The following is an 18150-nucleotide window of genomic DNA, read 5'->3' on the forward strand; positions in this document are numbered from 1 at the left end:
CTAACGACAGCTTTTATGGAGAACTCTCTAGAACTCTCTAGAGCTGCAGGCAAGACACAGGTCAGCAAGAGGATGTCTTGTGAGGCTGTCCTGTCCCTGAGCCGAGAGGGCATCAGAGCCTGCGCTGGGGACCTGGCCGCTGTGGCAGGCCTTCCCCAGGACCCTGTGATGACAGCCGCAGCAGTGAAAGTGTGAGGGACCCAGCCGGCCACTGGACGGCCAGTGCTGGGGGTGCCGCGGGAGCACACGAGGGTGCTGAGGCGTCTGCATGCTCAGCAGAACTATTGATGGGGTTTGACTGTTTGGTCTTTGATTACATGTATCGGATTCTTCAAAGAGCCTCCACAGATGTGGAAAGGAACGGGTCCGGGCAAATAGTCTAGCGTTGACATGCGGATGGTTGAACGTGGCACAGCGTGGCCCAGACTGTCCACTGCACAAGAGAAAACACAGTTTACCTTCAAGACGGCAGCACTGAGGGCCGTTCCCGGCGGGTTTCTGAGTGGGTTTCCCAGATGCCAGCCCCAGCACGTGCACACAAGGCCCGGCTGGGTGCTGACTGAGCAGGTCACCTAAGCCACTGGAGCACCTGGCCACAGGCGCCCTGGCGGCTCCCCTACGAACGATCCGGTGCGCGAGAGAGGGGCAGGACAGCTGGCCTCGAACCCTTCTCAGGAGCTGCTTCCTTACCGTCTCGTCTCCTCTGGTCTGCTCCGTGCTCCTTGTCTCAGGCTACTCAGAGAGCCAGCACCTTCATACGGCGGGAAAATAAACGACCGTCCTGCGGTCTGAGTGTGCGAGCGCAGACTGTGGTGGCCAGCTTCCTCCCTTCCAAGACGCTCCGTAAATCCTCCTCGAGGCCACTTACTTTTTGAAGAGTAGGGCTGAAAACCAAATCAACAAGTATTTGTGGCTCGCTTCTCTGAGAACACTTAAGTCCGTTGAAATGTCCCTTGAACGTCTAATCTCTTCCCAGAGAAGCAAACACAGCGAAGGGGCCCCTCTTTCAGAGCGAGGATTTTCAAAGCTGGAGGGACCAGGCCTTCCGGAGGCTCTTCTCCAAACCTTGCTTGGCAGGAAGGTGCGCTTGGCCAGCCCTGGCCTCTGCTCACCTTGACCCACTTTCGGAGAGCCCAGCTCCCCTCCTCTGACACCTGCCTGAGCCTCAGAGCAAGACGCAGAGGTGGGAGGAGCCAATGGCAGCACGGGGTAGGAACCCAGTTTCTGGTTTGCCTGAATCCATGGCTGTTCAGTCATTTGTATAACTTGTCAACTCTGGTGGCAATGTCTTCCTGCATTTAGTGCAGTCAGACCTTCTCGGGGCGCCTGGGTGGCTCAGTCAGTTAAGTGTCCGACTTCGGCTCAGGTCATGATTTCGTGGTTTGTGGGTTCGGGCCCCGCATCAGGCTCTGTGTTGACGGCTCAGAGCCTGGAGCCTGCTTCGGATTCTGTGTCTTCCTTCTCTCTGCCCCTCCCCTGCTCGCACTCTGTCTCTCTCTCTCTCAAAAATAAATATTTTAAAAAGTCAAAGGGAAACAAAAGCAAAAATGAACTCCTGGGACCTTATCAAAATAAAAAGCTTCTGCACAGCGAAGGAAACAATCGGCAAAACTAAAAGGCAACTGACAGAATGGGAGAAGATATCTGCAAACGACATATCAGATAAAGGGTTAGAATCCAAAATCTATAAAGAACTTATCAAACTCAACACCTGAAAAACAAATAATCCAGTGAAGAAATGGGCAAAAGACATGAATAGACTTCTCCAAAGAAAACATCCAGACGGCCAACCGACACATGAAAAAATGCTCAACGTCACTCATCATCAGGGAAACACAAATCAAAACCACAATGAGATACCACCTTACACCTGTCAGAATGGCTCACATGAACAACTCAGGCAACAACAGATGTTGGTGAGGATGCGGACTGCTGGTGGGAATGCAAACTGGTGCAGCCACTCTGGAAAACAGCATGGAGGTTCCTCAAAAAACTAAAACTAGAACTACCCCACGACCCAGCAATTGCACTGCCAGGCATTTCTCCACGGGATACAGGTGGGCTGTTTCGAAGGGACACATGAACCCCCATGTTTACAGCAGCACTGTCGACAACAGCCAAAGGACGGAAAGAGCCCAAATGTCCATCGATGGATGAATGGATAAAGAAGATGTGGTCTATATACACAATGGAGTATTACTCGGCAATCAAAAAGAATGAAATCTTGCCGTTTGCAGCTACGTGGATGGAACTGGAGGCTATTATTAGTGAAATGAGCTAAGTGAAATTAGAGAAAGACAAAAATCATAGGACTTCACTCATAGGAGGACTTTAAGAGCCAAAACAGAGGAACATAAGGGAAGGGAAACAAATATAAAAACAGGGAGGGGGACAAAACAGAAGAGACTCTTAAATACGGAGAACAAACTGAGGGTTACGGGAGGGCTTGGGGAAGAGGGGATGGGCTAAATGGGGGAGGGGCACTAAGGAATCTACTCCTGAAATCACCGTTGCACCATATGCTAACTAACTTGGATGTAAATTAAAAACAAAAAAATCAGACCTGCCCACAGCGACCTTGCTGCAGGAGCCCTCGGCTGCCAGACAATATACGTGTGATGCACACAGAGACACGCAAAAGATACCAGATGGCCAGCTTTCCTCCTACTCAGTGCTACGAGTCCCCGTCTCTCTGTTCCGTGCGACTGAACATACCTGTCATCAGTCACCCGTGGGCCACCACCCTCCGTGCTCCGGGGACACCACAGTGGGTAACAGGCGGTCCCCGCCCACCCTCAAAGAGCACCTCTGCTCATTGGGCACATTCCCCGGGGACACACGGCTTGAGGAGCACCGTGGGCAGGAGGCGTCCTGTCTGCACGTCGGACTGTCCACGTCGGACCACGGCGTGTGCCACTGGCTGAGGACTGTGTCTCCTTGCCCTTGCTGTGACAGATACTTTGTCTAAATACATTTCCCCACGAAGTCGACGAGTAAGATCAAAACCAAGCCCGTGGGGCGCCTGGGTGGCTTGGTCGGTTAAGCGGCCCACTTTGGCTCAGGTCATGATCTCGCAGCCCGTGAGTTCGAGCCCCGCATCGGGCTCTGTGCTGATGGCTCGGAGCCTGGAGCCTGTTTCAGATTCTGTGTCTCCCTCTCTCTCTGCCCCTCCCCTGTTCACGCTCTGTCTCTCTCTGTCTCAAAAATAAATAAACGTTAAAAAAAAAATTAAAAAAAAAAAAAACAAAAAAAAAAACCCAAGCCCGTATCTTTCCTGGGCTAGTTCCTTCTCCTGACCACCCTGGTCTCCAGGCCTGGAAACTTAGCAGTGTCTCTGCCTCTCTGCCCTGGACCCCACAGGGCTTCCCGAGCCTGGATTCCATCTGGCCACGGCTGTCCCCGCACACTGGCCCCCGGGCACCCCACGCACCACGCTCAGAACCGGCACAGGTCCTTGCTGCCCTCCCTGCTTCGTGAACCTTCTGGCCCCGGGCTTCCTGCGCTGTGTGGGTCCCCTTAGGCTCCAAGACTCAGCTCTGAACATATCACCCCCACCCCCGCTCAAAACCCTGAGTAACCCCGGTATCTACTGATCGGTGCTAAAGAAAACTCTTTGTTCATTATGAGCATATGTAAAAGTTTTATCACAATCCTGCTGGAAAAACCTTTTTCTTCCAGCAGGTTAATTCAAAAGTTTACTCATAACAGGTCTTAATCTCTTAAAACCTTACCAAGTAATCAATTGACCAGTTATGAGAATACTAACCCTCCCCAGAAAGGGCCTGTGGATTACCTGCAGCTCGCAGGGCCTTAACTAGGGCTGCGGGCCATAACCCGTGGGCTTCTCAGAGCAGTCAGTTACCGGCCACCTGGCACGGCGGTTAGGGCCCAGGCCTGCGGGAGAGAAAGCCCGTGTGCCTGCACCCAGGCCGAGCGCCACGCTGAAGTCCCTGTGGAATTAAGCACCATCCACCACCCTGGCACTCGGACCAAGGAGCTTCAGACTAACTTGGAACCACAGGACCACCCGCCCCCCGCTCCTGCCAGCCGAGGGGCCGAGCCGCCTTCCCAGCACTGAGGCTGGCCCCTGGGTGCGGACCGTGAAGCCTGGCAAGGACTCGGGGTAGGACTGGGCGGGTGGACAGAGGAAAGGAAGCCGGCGGGGAGGCTGTGGGGGTGAGGACGAGGGAGGGGAGGGGGTTGGCAGGTGGGGAGGGCGAGACCCTCTCCTCCAGTGCTGACAGAGGCCTTCGACAAGTGCCTGAAGAGGGGGCCGACCCGTGATGTCCTCTGTTCATCTAAATCCAACCTGGGCAGCTCCTCGAACGCGTCTGCCAGGCCTGCCCTGTTTCCTCTCCCGTCCCCTCTCCAGCCTCAGGTGGACCACCCTCCCCACCGGGGACCATTCCGGCAGCTAATGGGCTGGCGATTCCTTCCCTGGAGGGTCACTGGGGGCTCCCCGAGGCTGCTGGAGGCACGGGGGCCAGGAAAGGTGCCTGTCCGAGGCTGTCCCCTTGTCCTCCTGCAGCTGACAACCCTCTGAGGGGCTGAGCGGCAGGCAGCCCGGGCATTGGTGGGGGGTGGGGGGTGCGGGGAGCAAGCCCCTGGCCCGGGTGATGCAGCCAAGAGCTCAGGGAACAGACAAGTGTGTTTGGTGACGTTTCCTTGGGTTGGGGGTGGAGGTGGGGGCGGGGAGGGAGCTCACATTCAGTGGGTGGACAGTGGGTGGGCAGAGGCAGAGCCACTGTGCGTTGAAGGGCCCTGTGGCCCGGTGGCTCCCCGTGTGCTGGACACAGACCCGCAGCACCGCCGTCACCCTCTGAGCGCTGCCCCGTGCTGCCTCCCGCCCTCACTACCTGACAGGACAAGCCGCGCGCTGTCTCGGCACGATCGTGTGCCCCTCGAGGGCAGGACCCCGGTGTCCTCGCCGCCAGGACAGGCGCTCATCGCATGTTGTGTGAAGGACACTCGGCAGCACGGCCAAAGAGCACACGGTAACTCCAGGCACCGGCGAGGCTTTCCTGAGGGTGAAGGAAACCGTGTAAACACGAGGTGCTTAGCACAGAGCCTGGCACACAGTGAGCTGGGTAAACGTCAGCTGTGCTACTCTCTGCGAGACCTTCCTGGCCCAGGGCCCGGTGGCCTCAGAGCCGCCCCGAAGCTCGTAGGTCACCGAGTCCGTCCTCTGGGGTAGACCGCGTGTGGCCTCCCAGCCAGCTTGTGTGTTCGTCCGTTTGGAGCCAGCCTGCCGCGTGCGGGCAGGCCTCCGCTACCCAGCCCTGGGCCCCTGATGGCGGCCGACCTTGCCCGGTCCTCCTCGGGTCCCTGACCCTTCCCGCCCCCACCCCCAGCCCCAGGCGACCTTCCGGCCCTCCTGGCGGCCCTGCCCGCCAGGAGAGCTCAGAGGGTCCCCGGTCCCCCCTTCCCAGCAGCGCAGCGGACCCCAGGAGGGGCACACGACCTCGACCGCTCACACCCCGGTGGCGTCGGCAGTGCTCAACCGGGTGACCGGGGGGGCCCTGGTCGAGTAGCATTGACCGTCAGCCTGGGAGGGCGCGGTGCGGCTAAGAGCCCGGTTCTCCTTTCGCAGATATCGAGGCGCTTAGCTTTGTGCCAGGCTTTTTGCTGGCAGTTAATTTCAGAGCCGGCACCAAGGCTTACATTTCACGTCCCCTTCCCGAGTGCACCGGGGGCCCCTGCTCACACGGCGTGACCGCGTGCTCGGCTGCCCGGGCGGTGCTGTGCTTGTCCGGCCGAGACCTGGGCTGAAGTGAGGCGCGGGCCTGACCCCCTGCTCTGTTACGTGGCTTAAGCGAGGGCCCCGAGGAGTAGAAACAATACAATAAAGGTGCGAAGGCTTTTCCAATCCCGTGATCCTGGAAAACGGGAACTAGGGTTGTCTGTGTGGAGACGAAGTCTGGTCCGGTCTTTTCCTCAGACCACGTGGAACCTCACGTCCTGCTCGGGCCTGGCTGTGCCGCCAGCCGGCCGTGTGACTCCAGCCCTCACGCCCTGTGTCCCACGCCGCGTCCTGGGGTCTGGGCGAGCTGACGGTAACTATCATCTGTGCGTGTAGAGTCTGGCGACACTTCAATCCGGGACGACTCAGTTTACCACCCATGACTCCGTGGTGTTGGGCTGTGTCTCTTCCTTCGTCTGTCGCACGGGGGTCGCACTAGCCCCCGCCGATGACTTGGTGCGAGAGGCGCTCGGACCTGGGCCCGACACCCCGTCCACACCACCATAGCCGCCTCCTTGGGGCCTCACAACAGCCTCAGCGTAAGGACTGATGTTTCCCACCTGCGAGGTGATTAAGCATCTTCCCCTAAACGCCCCGGAACTTCGGGAACGAGGATGAGCCCGCAGCCTTTCCGGTCTCACCCGTCCGCTCCACTTCAACGCCGACACACGTGTCGAGGGCCCGCGGCGGTGTTCCGGGGCTCGGCCGGCCCCCACGGGGGACAGGGTGCAGCCTGGCTCGGCCGATCGTCCTAAGCGCAGGGCGAGGGTTTTTCTCCTGTTTGGCCGTGGGGCCTCCCTCGGAGGCTAAGCGCCCGGGCAAACCGGAGGGTGCACGTGTCTGATGGGCCTCCCCCCGCGCAAGTCGCGGGGGTGCGCCCTCTGCCTTGTCCAGGGGGCTCCGCCCCCCCCCCCCCCCCGCCGCTCACCTGGGCGCCCGCCGGTGTGAGCTCCTGCTCACCAACACCTGCTTCCTCTCGGGGAAGGAAGGTGCCAGAAGCAGGCAATTAAGCCACTTAAAACCATTTTCCCAGTGGATTTTTACCGAACAAAAAAGCAGTGTTTATGTCACTTAGACATTTCTGAGAAGACTTAGCTGTTCTTTTAAAAACATCCCTTCAGCACCAATGAAAAATATGCTCCAGCCTCGGTCATAAATTTTCCCAACAGACGCACACAGAAGTTCTCAGCCTGCAGAACAGTGCCTCCCGGGCCCTCGCACACGCCTCGGCGTCTTGACAGCATCCCGTCCGGGACGGCCGTCCGAAGAAGCGGGCCCGGGCGCTCCGCTTCCCCCAGAGTCCCTCTGGCCGGGGGCTCCATGTGCACCGGGCCGGCTCCCGCGGCTCCCGGAAACGGGGGCGGCCCCTCCAGACTCCGCTTGGCTGGCGCTCCGTGCGGGAGTGTCCCTTGCTCGCCACTAATTGCTGAAGACGTCTGTGTTTGGATTAAAACCTCGTCCCCTGCCCTCTGGATGTCACTGACGCGTCCCTGCTCAGTCGGGAGCCGGGCAGATCGGCGCTTTCCACGTCGACAGCCGACGGCGTGGAGCGCCGAGCGCCCCGAAGGAGCCGGCCTTGGCCGAGACGCGGTGCGGGCCTCACGCCCGAACGTCTTCGCCGATTTTCAGACGCCGCCTTGAGATCGTTTCAGCCTCACGCCGGCTGCGCTTACGTGCAGAACCGCCGTCTAAACGCCTTTGGCCGTTTGGGAAAGAACGCGGTGGACTTTGCCGGGGCCCCTGGTTCCGTTTGCGGGAAAGACGTTGCCTCTCCTCCGAGGGCCTTTCAGAATCGCCCGCCGTTAAGAAACCCGCTTGCTCTCGGAATCCCAGAGAGGTGCCGGGTGCCCCAGACGGAGGTCCCAGGCAGAGCCGGGAGCGGTGGCCCGCGTGTCTCTGCCCACGGGGGCCCCCGGGGCCGCCCGGCCCGGGGCGGGGGGGAGGGGGGGGGGGGCTGCAGCCTGACTAAATGTAGCACCGGGAGCAGCGGTCGAGAGGCGGCCTGAAGTAATCGAGAGACAAGAAACGCCCTCGACCGCAGGCTCGTCCGCTGTGTCCCAGACAGGAGTGGCAGGAGGTGAACCGGCACCCTCTCCGTCAGGGTGCGCGAGTCGCTGAAGGCGAGGGGTCTTTGCAGAGCCGGGTCCCCAGAGGCGGCCAAAGTAGCAAACAGACGACGTGAACCTCGGAAGACTAACCCGACCGCCTGCCTTGTCGGTTTTTCCTCAGATCAAGAACGCCGCGGCCAACGTCCTTCGGGAAACGTGGCTGATCTACAAGCACACGAAGCTGCTGAAGAAGATCGACCACGCCAAGGTCCGGAAGCACCAGAGAAAGTTCCTGCAAGCGATCCACCAGTGAGTGTGTGCCGGGACCCCCTGACCGGGAAGCACGGGGCAGACCCGCGCGGTCCCCGCTCCGCACGCCCCGGGGGCGCCTGTCACGTCCGCAGCCCCCAAGCACCAGGCGGGGCGCTGCGGAAGGGGAAGGAGGGGGAGGCTCCACGGGCGCGCACCTCACACGGACACGCGCTCACGCACACTCAGTCACTCGCACACACACACCTGCACCTCCGCGGACCTGCACATCACGCGACACACACACTCACACACAGTCACACGCACACAGTCACACGCACATCACACACACTCGCACACACACACCTGCACCTCCGAGACCCGCACATCACGCGCTCACGCACACTCGCACAGTCACTCGCACACACACACCTGCACCTCCGCGGACCCGCACATCACGCGGACACACACACACACTCACAGTCACACGCACATCACACACACTCGCACACACACACCTGCACCTCCGCGGACCCGCACACCACGCGACACACACACTCACACTTTCACACACATCACACACACACCTGCACCTCCGCGGACCCCCACATCACGCGGACACACACACTCACACACACACACACCAGCACCTCCGCAGACCCGCACATCACGTGGACACACACACTCGCACACACTCACACACACCTGCACCTCCACGGACCCACACATCACGCGGACACACACACACACACACCTGCACCTCCGCAGACCCGCACATCACACGGACACACACACTCACACTCACTCTCACACACACTCGCACACTCACTCGCACACACACACCTGCACCTCCACGGACCCGCACACCACGCGAACACACACACACACCACACACACACACACACACACTCACACACACACCTGCACCTCCGCGGACCCGCACATCACGCGGACACACACACTCACACACACCTGCACTTCCGCAGACCCGCACATCACACGGACACACACACACACACACAGTCACACGCACATCACACACACTAGTACACACACACCTACACCTCCATGGACCCCCACATCACGCGGACACACACACTCTCACACATGCTCACACTCGCACACTCACTCTCTCACTCTCACACACACACCTGTGCCTCCACGGACCCCCACATCACGCAGGCACACACACTCACACACAGTCACACGCACATCACACACACTCGCACACACACCTGCACCTCCGCGGACCCCATCACGCGCTCACACACACACTCTCACACACATACCTGCACCTCCACAGACCCGCACATCACGCGACACACACACTCACACACACTCACACACACCCCTGCACCTCCGCGGACCCGCACATCACACGGACACACACACTCTCACACACATCACACACACACACATCACACACACTCGCACACACTCACACACACACCTGCACCTCCACAGACCTGCACATCACACGGACACACACAGTCACACGCACATCACACACGCACACACACACCTACACCTCCACGGACCCCCACATCACGTGGACACACACACTCACACACACACACACACACACACACACTCACTCACTGTCACATACCTGCACCTCCACGGACCCCCACATCACGCGGACACACACACACACACACCTGCACCTCCGTGGACCCGCACATCACACGACACACACACTCACACACAGTCGCACGCACACAGTCACATGCACATCACACACACTTGCACACACACACCTGCACCTCCACGGACCCCCACATCACGTGGACACACACACTCACTCTCACACACATCACACACACACACACACACACACACACACACACACACACCCCTGCACCTCCACGGACCCGCACATCACGCGGACACACACTCACACACACATCACACACATACTCGCACACACACACCTGCACCTCCGTGGACCCCCACATCACGCGGACACACACACTCACTCACACATCACAGACACTCACACACACACTCGCACACACACACCTGCACCTCCGCGGACCCCCACATCACACGGACACACACACACAGACACACTCACACACACATCACACACACTCACACACACACACCTGCACCTCCGTGGACCCCCACATCACGCGCTCACATACACACACACACAGTCACACACACACGGTCACACGCACACACCTGCACCTCCGCGGATGCCCACAGAGAGGTACTTTAAACACAGTGGAGGAGCAGGGGTGAAGCCTTTCGCTCTCACTGGAGGCTGGGGGTGGGGGTGGGGGGTGGAGGCAGAGGGGGGCAGAGATGACCTGAGAGTGGCCGGGGGGTGGAAGCCACCGAGGGCCAGCGTGCACGGAGACCAGACCTTGCTTTCTCGGGGACCTGAGCAGCCGCGACTCTGGTCAGTTGTCACCCGTGCTCGAGGTCCCCACGCCGGGTCCAGAACGAGGGGGACGGGCGTGGACGTGGGGGCCGCACGGGGAGCTCGGTGCCGCGCGCGCTCGGAGAGCACGGCTGTCGGTGACTCTTTCCCGCAGACTGAGGAGCGTCAAGATGGAGCAGAGGAAGCTTAGCGACCAGGCCAACACCCTGGTGGACCTCTCCAAGGTGAGTGGCGGGACGTGGCGGGACGTGGGGACGCCCTCTCCGAGGTGACGCGCCGCCAGAGTTCCCGGGTGCGGCCGTGAGGACCCGGCCGGGAGCCGGCCGCTCGGTGCTCGGGGACGGCAGGGGACCGGACCGCAGATGACGTCCGCGTGTCTGTCAGCTGCACGGCCAGGGCCCAGGGCGACGCACACCGACGGGACGCCCGAGACGCCGGTGGCCACGCGCCAGGTCACACGGCTACGACCGGGAATTCGTTTTCCTGCCTCCTCGAATCCCCCCAGACCAGCCTTTCTGGCCCCAGACGGGGGGCGAGGGGGTCTCTTTATTTCTCAAGAGGCGGACCGCTCACGACCAGCATGAAGCTGCCGGGGACCCGCCCAGCGCCACGCGGGAAGGGCCCGACAGCGTCACCCAAGAGGTCCTCCCGCGAGCAGCAAGGTCTCCGGCCCCACCCGTCGCCTGGCAGACACAGTGGCGGATGTCCCCCTGGGAACAGCAGACCGGCCGACCTTCACGCCCGCGCTGGTTGAAGGCCGCCCGCCGCGTCTCCGGGAGCCGGGCCCAGGGAGGGGCAGGCCCGGGGAGGGAAGCCCCTCGGGGAGCTAAACCGTCAGTGACGGAACAAGTTACCTGAAAGGACCGGTGTGCGGGGAGGGGCTGAGGGAGGCCTCGGCAGGGCTGCGTGGGGCAGGGGTGAGGCTGGGAGAGAGGGGCTCTGGCTCCCCCCTCCCCCCCCCAGGAGACCCACCCCGGGCCCCGGCAGCAGCAGCCAGTCACCGGAGCCGGGGGCACCGTAGCGCCGCGTCCTCTCAGCTGGCCGCCTTCCCACCCCTGCCCTCTGGTCCCCTCGAGATGAAGAAAAGGGGCACGTGGCCTCGGGACGTGATGGGCTGGCGGCCGGAGGACCTGGGTCTTTGTTCGTTGGCTTCGCTTTCTTCAATCAACGCGTGCGGATAATTGCTAACGTCTGAGGCTCAAGCGATCAGATGAGATGCTGTCTGTGCGGATGCTTCGTGAACTGTCGGCGGGGTTTGCAGAAGGCCGTTCTCATTCTGTCGCAGAGGGGAGGCCGAGACTCAAAGGAGGCTCATCGGGCCCTGCAGGCAAATGAACGTGCCGGAAACAGCGTGCATCTCCAGGAGGTTCTGGATTGTTCATTGGTGACGTCCCGTCTCCTCTGGGGGCTCCCGGGCTGGGCTGCCTTCGTCCCACCTCTGCACCGGCTCCTCCGGGGACCCTCAGCGTCCCCTTCCCCATCGCCTCTCCGGCCCTCAGACTTGGCCACCTGCCATTACTCTGCTTTTCCCTTGGTCCCCGCCCCCGTGGCCCAGGCACCAGGGTCTCTGCGTCTTGCTGGCCTAACTTGGAGTTTGAGACGAATGAGATCAGGACGTTACTGGCAGATGACCAAGGGCCACATCGCCTGGGGGCAACCGCCAACCTGGCCCTCGGCCACGGCCACCATGGGGACTGGGAGCCACAGGGGCCGAGGGCTCTTGTGGCTCTCACTCCCAAGCCTGGTGTCACTTGTTCTGTTTTGTTTGTTTTTTTAATTTTTTAAGTTTATTTATTTTGAGAGAGAGAGAGAGAGAGTGTGTGTGTGTGAGAGAGGGGCAGAGGGGCAGAGAGGGGCAGAGGGGCAGAGAGGGGCAGAGAGGGGCAGAGGGGCAGAGAGGGGCAGAGGGAGGGAGGGGCAGAGAGAGAATCCCAAGCAGACTCCTCACTGTCAGCGCAGAGCCCGACGTGGGGCTCCAGCTCCCAAAACTGAGATCATGACCTGAGCCGAGATCAAGAGTGAAACACTTAACCGACAGAGCCATCCAGACGCCCCTGTCACTTGTTAATTTACTAAGAAATGTCGCTGTCTCAGAGAGGAGTGTGTGACAGGCCCACTCAGGAAGCCACATTATGATCAGAAAGTGGCCTGATGAGGGAGATGTCGGGACGTCGGGGCATGACCGTGGGGCATGACCGTGGCTCAGGCTGGGGGCCACGTGGTTCGGGTGCAATGATGGGCTGGACTGGAGGGGGTAGGCGGGCCGGGTGGGACTTTGTGCTGGGGCGGCGGCACCCAGGTCTGTGGTCAGGCAGCTGGAGGGCGCGGTGGGGCTCCTGGGGGACACGGGGTCTCTGGCACACGCCTGACGCAGGAGGGAAAGGGTGGCCCGGCCCGAGCCCCGTTTGTTAGCTCTGCTCTGACCGTCTTACGACTTCCCTCTGAGAAGCAAGCTTATTTGATGGCTCTTGAGTTTCACTTGATTTTCAGCTCCCTCGGGGCTCCCCTCTTTGCCCCTGTTCCCACGGCCTCCTTCGGGGTTCGTTCACAGGCAGCCCCGGGGCTGGAGCCCTCGCGGTCTTCTTCCCTTGCTTCCACTCAGGTCTCGGTGGTAAACGCTGAGGAAACTTCTAGGTACGCGGGGATAATCTGCTGTGAACTGTGTCCCCCACCACGTGCCCCGGACATCCACCCCCCACCCCGTCCACGACTGTTCGTGGAGCTTCTCCCACGTGCCAGGGTCTGTTTTAGGCCCTTGAGACACATCAGGGAGCCCACCAAGGAAGGGTCCCTGCCCTGAAGGAGTCCCCCTCCCAGTGGGTGACACAGTGGGTGACGCAGACAAGGACAGACACTCAGGGGTAAGAAGTGGGCTAGGGCCACAGAAGGTGGTACGAAAGGGGACGGGAGCAGGTGGGCAGGACCTGGAGCGGGCGTGGGGCGGGGCTGCGCCGCGAAGCGGGCGCGGGACACAGGGCAGGTCGACGGGCTCCGGGAGACGGCAGTGAGGCGGGAGGCTTCCTGGGGGGGCCCGATCGCGAGTAAAGGAGACAGGACAGGACGGAGGCGGACTTTGAACCGTGGCAGATGGACAAAGCCTCAGCCGGCCCTTGGGGGTGGGAGGGGGGGCCGGACGAGGCGGCACCCCTCCCCACTGCCCGGGCAGGGGAGGGGCTGCGACCGCATGAGGAACTCCGCGTGGCCGCGGGCCACCCGGGGAGGGGTTAGGTCCCTCACCGACACCCACCACTCTGCGGGCCGCGGTGCTGGGAGCAGCCGGGGGCCAAGGTGCCGGGGCCACGTGCAGTTATTATTAACTCCTGCTCGATAAGGAGCCCACCGTTCAGAGGGGCCCAGGGCCTGCCGCCCGGCTCCAGACGCGTGCTTGGACCGCGGCCCCGCCCGCTGCCCTGTCTTTGACCGTCAGGCTCCCGCAGCCTCTGAGCGGAGCCGTCGGGTCAGCGAGGGCCCGAAGACGGTCCGGAGACTCCCCGCTCTGAGAAACAGTAGCTCTTTCCCCATTAAACGCATTTCCTAACGGGCCGTCGCCGTTCCCACGCGGCGCGTCGGTACTCGGCGCGCCCACACCTCCAGGTCCCCGGAAGGTAAGCCCTTGTCCGTGGTCGGCCGGACCCGACGCGCTGGTGCGGGCGTTGCCCCCGCGCGACCTGGGAGCGTCGGTTCTGCCGCAGCCCCGGGGCCGGCCGACCCGTGCCGACCCGTGCCCGTCTCTCCGTCCAGATGCAGAACGTCATGTACGACCTGATCACGGAGCTCAACGACCGCAGCGAAGACCTGGAGAAGCAGATCGCCAGCCTGGAGTCCAAGCTGGAGCACCTGGCGGCCGGCTTCAGCTCCCTGCCCCTCCTCATCGCCGACGCGCTCCGCCAGCAGCAGCAGCTCCTGTCTGCCCTCGCCGAGGCCCGGGTGGGCGCGGCGGGCACCCCGCACACGCCCCCGCCCTCCGACAGCCCCCTCGGGGTCAGCTCCGCCTCCTTCCCGACCCCGTACACGAGCTCCAGCAGCTGCTAAATGAACGCCCGCTCCGGAAGCGGAACCCATAGGTCTTAAGATGCAAATCGACTCTGTCCTGGTCACTGCGCCATCAAGGAACGATCGGACCAGGGAGCGCAAAGAAGAGAGACCGGCTAATTAAGTAGCTCCCGTTCGTTCGGCGTGCTTGGTTGGATACGCCTCGAAACCGGAAATCTAATCTCTGTTTAGGTGCCTCCACTTGGGAGCGGGAAGACGGGGGGACAGGAAGCGGTGGCGCAGAACAGAAATCCACGCGCGATCTCCGGTCTCGCGCGGGAGCGGGGGGTGGGGGGGCAGACAGGTGCACGGAAGGGGCCAACGGGGAAGGAGCCCAGAGGAGGGTCCCCCGGGGGCGGTGTCAGGCTTGGGCGTGGGCTCCTCACCGGGTTCCTGGGCACACCCCTCTCCTTGCCTCTGGATGACACCGGCCAAAACAGGCGCTGTCTCCTCTCATGCCGGAGTCATAAAACCCAATTTAGACCAAAAAAAAAAAGTAAAAAGCCAGATTTTCCATCCAATATTAATACCCATATAAACCTGTGTGTTTGCACATCTGTGCACACACACACCCCACATTCAACCCAGGTCTTTTCTCGTTTGAACTTGACCCACTAGAAAGGGACCCGGTACCTTACTGTGCACACGGTAGGCGCTCTGTAATGCACGTGGAGTTGGCTTGAATCTGAATGTGGGTGCTTTCAGCTCAGGGGGTTTGCTAGTGTCGGGCATATTCTCAGCTTCCCTAAAGACGCAGGCTAGAGAGGGCACCTCCCCCTGGGGGCGCACCCCGCTTGCTTGGCTAGAGATGAACGCCCAGCCAGACTTGTTGGCATTCCGGAGGGATGAGCAGTCTTCTAGAAATAACAGCCCCACAGAGTTTCCTCCGTATATCTGAGCCAGCCGTGTTCCCATGGAGCACATGAGGGCAGGGCACGGGGTCCCTGCACGTGGGCGCACGCACGCGCCAGCAGGTGCAGCCCAGTGACACCTGAGTGAGGACCAGCACGTCCGGGGCTTTGCTCGGCTGCGTTCACGCAGCTGCAGGGCTCCAGCCCCAGGTGTTAGGAGCGCAAAGGGGCCCAAGTCCCTACCTGGGGGCCACCAAGCTGGAAGAAGTGGAGGGGGGGGGCCGTGGTCCCTTCTACCTGGCCTGAGACCGCCTCAAAGCGAAAGATTCTGAGAATAACGGGACCCTCAGGGAGCCCTGTGGGCCGGGACAGATGACGCGGGCTTGTCAGCAGCCTGTTCTGCGCCACGGTGATCTTGGTGCGAAAACTACTCGAATGTGTCTCAAACTCCAAGAAACTTGAGAAGCGTGAAGACCCAGTGTCGTGACAGGCGCTGGGAGGCGAGGCGCGTGGACGCGGTCCCTTACTACTCTGTGTCTGGCCACCACCCGTGTGCTGTGACGCAGCCGTCACGTGCCCCGTCACCGCTCCCGTCGTGAGGTCCTCGACTTCGGCTGCGGGGCGGCGAACGACACCGTTCGCGGTATCCCGTCTGTTCAGGGAAGGGTGTCATTTGCAAACGGTCGGCCTCCCTTTGCGCAGGACATCGTCACGTCTCTGACGTCCTGACATCAGCTGGGCCGGGCCTTCTAGGGACAAGGGAGTCACTAGATGGCAGGAGGCGGGTGACCCTGGCACCGGGCAAGATCGGGCGTCTTGCTAACCTTCCCCTTTTCTCTCTTTCTGTTGCTGCCATTTTCCCTAAGCGGGCTTGTTCTCCTCGTGGTAACCGGAGAACACGTCCGTTGGGTGTTTTGCGTATCACACCTGCCGCCCCTGCTGTTGGCTCTTTCTTTTTCTACTTGTTCTTTTAACTGTCAGTCATCTGACAGATCACCCTCCTTTTTCGTGTCCCAAGAATGGTGCTCCTGTTCTCAGTGGCAGTGCAGCCGAGCATATAAACGGATGTGGAGGCAGATGAGATAACCATGCGGTTTCTTTACGGCGTCAATTCCACTCACAAGGCGGAGACCGCGTCCGGTCTCCGGTCGCGGACCGACGGTCCCCGCCCGTTACCTCCTGCTCGCCCTTTCCATTCCGCTGTGACCCATGACGTGTGTGGGCACGTTCCCGCTCACAGGGGGTTAGTCTTAATTTCAGATAAATGGCACGCAAGATTCCACTGCCACCCCCCTGCACAGGCCACCGTTGAGCCATCGAGGTCTGCGGGTAATTCTTCAACCCCTCACTGACGCGGTGCGCCGAAATGAACGCCGAAGACCAAGCTGGCGACACTGGTAAAGAGGGGCTGGAGTCTTCTCCGGAAGCGGAGGCCACCGGCCCCCCGGAAACCCAGGGGCGTCTGCGGCAGGACTTGAGCTCACGGCAGTGCAGTAGCTGTGTGGAGTTTTCTTCCTCGGCACCGTGCCCAGTCTTCAAAGTGATCCAGTCTTTGCCAATCTTGTGACCGTAAACGGGAGGGCACATCCCTGACGGAGCCCCTCAGCTTCATGTGGGGAAGTCATCCGCTCTCCTGCGAGTGCAATCGACCTTGATGACCTCAGTATTGATCATCCAAAGTGTAGTCCCCCCCCCCCCCCGGTTTCCTCCCCGTAGCCTGCGTTGTGGCTAATCCCGCTGTGCCTCAGCGTCACAGACAGATGGGACCAGGTAGCGGGTGATTGCTGTGCCTTCTCGTTCCCTCGTTCCGAGTCTGGTGGCGGTGGAGATTTAATTGTCTGCTGGAGAATCGGCTGTGTGAACTAACGTAAAACTCTCACTCACAATGACCTCACTCTAATGCTGAACTGAGTTCTGCCCACTCGCGGAAGGCCGACCCAATGGCAGAGCCCTCCTATACCTTTTCTGATAACTCAGTGCCAGATAAGATACCTACGAGTCCCTAAAATATCCAGACACTTGAATTAAAACTCCAGAGCCACCCCCCCGTCACTTAAGCCATATTGTAGCCTCATGTGCTGTAAAGTCAGGGATGGACTGTGATACTCTAAGACTGCTGGTCTCTGTGGAATTTCGGGACGTGGCGTCAGTTGGCAAATTCAACCAGACTCGGGGCTCGCTCCTCCTTAGACTGAAGTCCCAATAAAAACCTGCCCCTTTTGGATCGAAGGCCACGACATCAATAAATTGTCATAAAGTGTCTGAACTGCTCTTACCATCCTCACGACGTGCAACGTCATGACGTGATATCTCTAAAAATGCTTAACGCCACTCGAGAGAACGAGGGGGGTGAGGCCCTAGGTCGTGGCTACCTTCCAGCCTCAGCGGGTGCCGGGCACGTAGCGGCGACTTCATAAATTAGGCACAGAGGACGCCCTCGCCAGCCAGTCTCGAGTGAGCCAGGACAGCTGCCGCTTAAAGGCCAAGAAGGAACAGCGTTGAAGAAATAATGATTCTGATACATTTGAGGAATCCCCCCTCAGAGTTCCAGTGATTTCCACGTGGATGAAGGAGAGGAACAGGAAGAAAGCTAGAGATACAGAATCGGAGTAATGAAGTTCCAATGCTGGACCCATGCCTTTGGCCAATTAATGTCACCACCTCACACCTCGGTTTCTCTGTGCTTAAAGGGAAGCCGATAGGTAGCTCCCCTAAGTACAAAGTACTCCGTAGATTTTACGACAGAGTCGCGCTGGCCTTCAGCAGCAGCCACGCCGGGTCCCGTCGAGCCCACGCTTGGGAGTTGCGTGTGAATGTACACGAGAGTCACCAGAAAGCAATGAG

The 18150-nt window shown here is 60.5% G+C and overlaps 1 protein-coding gene and 1 long non-coding RNA gene across 3 annotated transcripts in view; one reads left to right on the forward strand and one right to left on the reverse strand.

Moving 5' to 3' along the window:
• KCNN3 (potassium calcium-activated channel subfamily N member 3) overlaps window positions 1-17000 on the forward strand; it is a 121991-nt gene extending 104991 nt beyond the window's left edge. The window contains 3 exon segments of the mRNA XM_042924810.1: window positions 7970-8097; window positions 10578-10647; window positions 14165-17000. Coding sequence (XP_042780744.1) covers window positions 7970-8097; window positions 10578-10647; window positions 14165-14455 — 489 coding nt within the window. The 3' untranslated portion in view covers window positions 14456-17000.
• Window positions 202-14265, reverse strand: LOC122211582. Of its 2 annotated transcripts, none has more exons than XR_006198719.1 (5): window positions 14186-14265; window positions 4857-5021; window positions 3794-3894; window positions 691-884; window positions 202-433 (listed from the first exon to the last, which is right to left on the reverse strand). It is a non-coding gene; the product is annotated as an uncharacterized LOC122211582 (long non-coding RNA). The 2 variants fall into 2 exon arrangements; XR_006198718.1 differs by lacking the exon at window positions 14186-14265 and adding an exon at window positions 14012-14151.
• Window positions 17001-18150: the final 1150 nt, after the last annotated feature.

The sequence above is a fragment of the Panthera leo genome, chromosome F3, assembly GCF_018350215.1.
Source record: "Panthera leo isolate Ple1 chromosome F3, P.leo_Ple1_pat1.1, whole genome shotgun sequence".
NCBI lineage: Eukaryota > Metazoa > Chordata > Mammalia > Carnivora > Felidae > Panthera > Panthera leo.